The 6,000-nt window shown below is 58.1% G+C and overlaps 1 protein-coding gene across 1 annotated transcript in view; it reads left to right on the top strand.

Moving 5' to 3' along the window:
* The first annotated feature begins 2,844 nt into the window (after positions 1-2,844).
* LMX1A (LIM homeobox transcription factor 1 alpha) overlaps positions 2,845-6,000 on the top strand; it is a 40,577-nt gene continuing 37,421 nt past the window's right edge. The window contains exons 1-3 of the mRNA XM_065648954.1: positions 2,845-3,037; positions 3,318-3,433; positions 4,023-4,209. Of these exons, the coding sequence (XP_065505026.1) occupies positions 3,358-3,433; positions 4,023-4,209 (263 nt within the window). The 5' untranslated portion in view covers positions 2,845-3,037; positions 3,318-3,357. The remainder of the gene's footprint in view (positions 3,038-3,317; positions 3,434-4,022; positions 4,210-6,000) is intronic.

The following is a 6,000-nucleotide window of genomic DNA, read 5'->3' as shown; positions in this document are numbered from 1 at the left end:
GACTTTTATCACCCCAGAGATATTTGACAGCTGATGCCTTAGAAACAGCTGTGGCAGTGGTGGGAAGGAAAGGATGATGTGCTCTTTCCAGGGGTAAGAGGTGGAGGGGGATGTCTCTGGGTGGCGGGCAGGGCTTTGTCTTCTGGATCAAGTTGGCTTAAGGCATTAAAGGCACCGCAGTGATGCTGGCTAGCTGGCCCAGTGACTCCTGTCCCAAGGGAGGTGGCTGGTGTGTGTGTAGGGGAAGCACAACTCATAACCACTCTCTTCCTTGGTCTCCTGTGTGCCTTATTCTGGGTCCAGCCCTCCCTGCTCCTCCATGGTTCTGCAATTGCTTCGCTGGGCAGAGTTAAGGTGATATTGCAGGAGGAACCTGGCTCCCTGCTGTCTGGAGTTGTGACTGTGGCTACCAGGCCTTGGAGCTGAGCGCTGCTGATCTCCTTCCAGCAGTGAATGGTGTGGACCTGCTGGTCCACCCAAGCTGTTTGGCACAAAAAATAAAGAGATGGGCAACCCCAGCAGGGAGATGTGTGGCCCATTTTCCACTGCCATCGGCTTGTTAATTTGTTCAGCAGCTTCTGTTAAATGCCGCTTTTCCCAGACCACCCAATTTTTTGACACCTGGCTGCCTGCAGACCCTACAGCTTCTCCTTTGATTTAATTCTCTTCAGCTGCTGATGTTGTGGGTTGCTTCATCTAATCCAGCCCTGGGTGAGCTAATCATGAAAACCTGGCCCTCAGAGGCTGCCGTATGCTGGCTAAAATACTCCCCCCTCATCTTTTGCAAGGCTATTGCCTGAGTTGAAGATGTGTGTTGGGAGTGAGGGGATTTAGAGTATATTTTTTTGCATATTTTACTGGTTCACCAAGTGACCACCCTTTGCACAAGACTAGGTGTGCTCCAGTGATCTGTATGGGAGCTGATGTGTAAATCAAGAGCAGCAACATCCTACTGCAGCTTCCTTGGTGTTATGCACTGGGCCCATCCCTCAAGCTTTATTCTTTGTAGACTGAGCTGGGAGTTGTTCATGAGAGCTGTGAGGTAAGGCAGTCTCCAGAACCCTTCTGGAGAGGAGGAGAAGGGGGAACACCACTGGGTGACAACATCTAGGGGGGATGACTTCCCTTCCAGCTGTTCCTGCATCAGACCAAATTGGATGGGCAGTCTGAGTATATAAGCAACGTGCCCTGTATGGGGACACAGTTTTACAGTGGTCAAGGATGGCATTCTCACCCCACGGAGCTGAACCTGGCTGTGTAAGGAAAATCTATCACCTTGCACAGCTCTGCAGATGGGATGGGCTAGGATGGCTGTGCTGGTTTGCACAGGGAGGAAGGGCAGCATGTGGTGCCTGGAGCTCCTGGTCATGCTGCCGTCCTTGCTGGGCTGGTATCTTGGCAATGTGGCTCCAATAGATCTGGCTGCCCATAAACTTGTCTGGAGCTGCTCAGAGTCCTTCAGGAGAGACAAAGGCAGAGTTATCAGAGCCCAGTGCTTCCCTGCTGAAGCTCAGCCTTCCTGGATGTGAGGGACCAGAGCTGTTTCATGCTAACCAATGCTTTTTTGCCTGAGCTCCCAGTGTGGTTACACTGGGATACAGTTTTCCACTTCCATGGGATATTGGCAGGGTGCTGATCCACCCATGCTAACCTGCGGCCTCTGTCCTTTCTACGAGCTTCCCGAAGGGCATGACCTTGGTCCCTGCATCACCCACGTCATCTGTGCGTGAGGAACACTTGGTGACGAGGATGCCCCACAGAGAGGCTGGGAGTGCTCCTGCTCCTGGTGCCAAGGTCACCGGTGAACACAGGAGGTGAGGCCCCTAAAAACCTTTCATCCTCCAACAGCCTGTAGTGGGTCCCTCGCAGTTCTGCAGCCGTTTCTCCCCCACCAGCTGGAAAGGGGGAATCCGGTTCTCCCCGGTGCCGGGAGAAGCCGGGCCCCCGCTGCCCAGGCTGCTCCCACAGCGGCAGGTACGCGGCCCCGGCCCCACTGCGGGTACTCCGGACCTGCGGGGCCCGTGAAAATCCCCGAAAAACAGCGACATCCCCCCCACGCCCTCCGGGCAGGAGAGAAAGGGAGAGCCGGGCGGGACGGGAAATCGCCGGGGCTGCGGGAAGGCTCCAAGTTTCAGCTTCCCTAGCCGGGCGGGATCTTTCCTCCGCGGGTTTCCCCTCCCCGAAACCGATGCGGTTTGGCGGAGCCGAAAGCGGCGCTTCCACCGGGGCCGCCTCCCCCTGCGGCTCCGCGATACCGGCTCCCGTAGCGGACCGGGCCCTGCTCGGCGCCAGCGGTCACCGGCGACGAGCCCTCCGGCTTTGGGCTTTTTTTTGGTTTTTTTTTTTCCCCTTCCTCTCCCAGCACTCATTTTCCTTAAATACTCCGGAGAGGCAGGAGCCAGGGGCCCGGAGCGATGCGCAGCGCGGGGGAGCACATCCCGCCCTGGGGACCGGCTTTCCCCAAAGCCTCCCGGCCTGGGCTTCCCCTGGAAGGGGGAGCTGATTTCCAGCCGGTTTCACTACCGGGAGGGCCGCGGTGGCGGGGCATCGCTCTCCACTTTTTTTTTTTTTTTCCCCTTTTCTTTTTAGCTTGTTTTCTAAGAAAAGAAGAAAAAAATCTAGGGAGCGGAGACGGGGCTGCCCGGCCGTGCCCCCCGGAGCCGGGCAGGACCGCCGGCCCCTCGAGGCGTGGCGGGGCCGGTGCCTGCAGCCAGGCAGGAGAGCGGGGAGGAAACTTATTTCGAGTGGGGTGGAGAGGGGAGGGCAGGGGGTGGGGGTCGGGCAGGGAGGTATCAGCTCCAGGAAATGTGCCTTGGCAGCAGTCGGCCGGGCGCTTCCCCGCAGGTTGGTGCGCTCCGCTCCGGAGCCGTCCAGGGCGCCGCGGCTCGTTCCCCACCCCGAGCAGCTCCGGCGGCGGGGAGGCCGGGGGAGGCCAGCCCGGGGAAGCAGGAGCCGCCGGAGGACTCTCCTCGAGCGGTGGCTACGGACACCTCTCCCGCCGTTTCCCCGCAGGAAGGTACCGCCGGAGCCGCCCCAGGTAAGCGGTCGAGCTCCGCCGACGGCAGCCCCGCATCCTCCCGTCCCGCTGCCCCGGGGGGCCCGGGGGCTGGTGGGACGCTGAGAGCCCGCCCGGGGCAGCGGCTGCGAAGCCGGGGTAGGGGGCCCGGGGGGGGGTTTCACCCGCTCGGCCACAGGGAGGGAGGAGGAGAGCGGGGCGCCCCGGGAGCGGGCGGGCAGCCGGGGCGGGGAAGCCCTGGACGGGGATGGCGGGGCCGCTGGCCGGGACTGAGCGCGGCGTGTCCGGGCTGTGTTGGCAGGCGGGCGGCGAGGCCCCTTCGCACGGCTCGGCTCCCCACCATGCTGGACGGGCTGAAGATGGAGGAGAGTTTGCAGAGCGCCCTGGACCCTGCGGCTCCCTTCTCCTCCCTGCTGGGTAAGTCGGGGCGCAGCGCTTGCCCTCCCGGGGACCCCCTGGGTGGGACACGGCCGGGCGGGCCCCGAGCGATGGGCACAGGGGAGTCCGAGGGGACCCGGGGGCAGCTCTTCCCCCGGCTCGTTCCTGCCCGGGGCTGCGCCGCTCCCTTCGCCCGGGGAGTGCCCCCGGCGACCGCCTTCCCGCTCCCGGTTCGTTCCGCTATTGCATTAAATCGTGCGTGCTCCCCCCAGTCCGCCAGTGCAACGAGGGCCCTTCCTTCGTATCGAACAACAAATATTTTATTTTGTTTTATTTTTCTTCGTTTTAATATCCGTTTCGAACAACCGCCCTCTCTCCAAGCTGCGGCTCCGCTGCCGACTTTCTAAAAGGAACGAAATTGAGGGCGATGTTTCCCCCCCGGAGCTCCCCCAAGGCACAGGTCGCCAGCGGGTCCCGGAGCAGCACCCCGCACACCCCCCGCCCTCCCCCGACCCACCAGCCTGCGGGGGGGGAGCGAAAACTGGGGGATCCTCCGTCCGTCCCGTGCCCGGTCCGTCTCCCCATCCACCTCTCCCTCACCCAGCCCTGCCCTGGGTCCCTCCCGCAGGCAGAGCCGCGACCCCCAAGTCGGTGTGTGAAGGGTGCCAGCGAGTCATTTCGGACCGGTTCCTGCTGCGCCTGAACGACAGCCTGTGGCACGAGCAGTGCGTCCAGTGCGCGTCCTGCAAGGAGCCCCTGCAGACCACCTGCTTCTATCGCGACAAGAAGCTCTACTGCAAACTGGACTACGAGAAGTAAGTGTCCCCCTCGCCCCGCTCTGCTCCCACCGCTCGCAAAGCCCTGCCAAAAGCGCTCGGTGTCCCCCCGCAGGTCCCCGCTGCCCCTGCCTCGCGTGTCCCAAGGGGTGACAGCCTTACGGTGCTGCGCGGCCAGTTGTGCTTCTCCCTCGCAGCCTCCCTGCACCCCCGGTTCTCCCCTTTTTTGAGGTGTTTCGTTGCGCTTGGTTTGTGCCTTGGGAATTTAGGAACCTCTTGTCAGGAGCCCGTGAGACCCCCTCAGTAAGCCCGCGGCTGCAGAGGGACAGTGCAAAGTGTTTTCCTGTCTCTTCTGGCTTTATTTTCCTATGGAGTGTCTGCAGGAGAAATGCTATATCCTCCCTGACCCAGTCCTGGATGGATCTATTTTCCTAATAGTCCCACAGGCAGGGAAATGCTGTTGCTCCCCATGGTCAGGTAGGGAAACTGAGGCACTCGGCAGGGACCAGGGAAGGCCCCGCTGAATTTGGAGCGTTTGCTATGACATGCCGGAGGCTTTGCCTATGTCTGGGGCTGTGATGGAGCAGGAAATTGGATGTAGGTGGTAAAAGCTTCCAGCCCCAATGCTTCCCCTTTGGCAAGCGTGAGGCTTATGGGCAAAAGATACTGAGAAAATTATTTTTCTTCTTTTTAGAGAAAAACATCTTTCCATTGGTGATAGGTAGATTGCTGTCGAGTCTTTCCTGCACCCGCTTTCATTTTTTCCTGCTCATCCCGCTCTTGCCGTCCTTGCCGGACCCCACTCCCTGTCTGAGTTTCAGAGTCGTTAAATTTGTGCTGTCTCCAGGCTGGTTGTTTATTGCGGAGGGTGTAGATGGAGGGCCGGATCCCTCACTATAGCGATAGCACGCCTGCGGGAGCCCCACGATTAAATTCCCAGGTCGCTGTCTTATGAGAAAACAGTCATTGCTGATGGGCTCGTCCCTGGCCTTTGGCGGGTCGGCAAGCGTGCCGGGGGCTAGCCCTGCTCCAGGCCTTTTAAAAGTTTTTTCCTTTAAGTCCTGTATTGTAGGTCTGAGTTTAATCACTATGGATACAAGGCAAATTGAAAGCAGAATTTGTGCGCGTGACCTTGTTTTCAAATATTTATGAAAGAGCGGAAGAATTAGCTGCTGAGAGAGTGGAGAGAACTGTGTTAATACTTTTTTTTTTTTAGGCAAAAATTTGTTGAGATTGGGTGCGCTGCTTGTTTGCCTGTAGAAATTTGGCTACCGGTTTTCATACTTTCTGCTTTATTGGTGCCTCTGTTTGGAGCATTAAGGGGACATTGGGGTAAATATTACCGCAGAAATGCCTTTCCAGCTTGCAGCATGCGTGGGTTTTACTCTCTGAGTGTTTGACTACAGCTTTTGAGCGCTGGAAGCCGACTCCAACCTGAAACCCTCCTCCTATGTCCCTTGGCCGTGAAAGAAATCGGTGCTGCAGTTGGTTTCTTGCTGTGTGCATCTCGCTGTCAGGACGGAGAAGGATGATTTAAAAAAAAAAAAAGTCACAAATATTTCCTGGGATCTGGCGGTTGCACCGTTCATCCCGGTTATTTCTCATCTGCATTTGGGTTGGTAACTTCTGCTTGAACTGTGGGGAGGTGTCCTGCGGCAGGCGCTTTCCCCGAGGTGAGATGGTTTTAACCATGAACTGCTGCCGACCTCTTCCCCTCCTGCACCCGCCTGCCGCTTCTCTCATGTTGTTGTCCCCTTGGATTTTATTTTATTTTATTTTGTTTTGTTTTATTTTATTTTTTATTTTATTTTATTTTTTATTTTATTTTAT

Source organism: Caloenas nicobarica, chromosome 20, assembly GCF_036013445.1.
Source record: "Caloenas nicobarica isolate bCalNic1 chromosome 20, bCalNic1.hap1, whole genome shotgun sequence".
NCBI classification, from domain to species: domain Eukaryota; kingdom Metazoa; phylum Chordata; class Aves; order Columbiformes; family Columbidae; genus Caloenas; species Caloenas nicobarica.
This window is presented reverse-complemented; position numbering and strand designations above follow the sequence as displayed.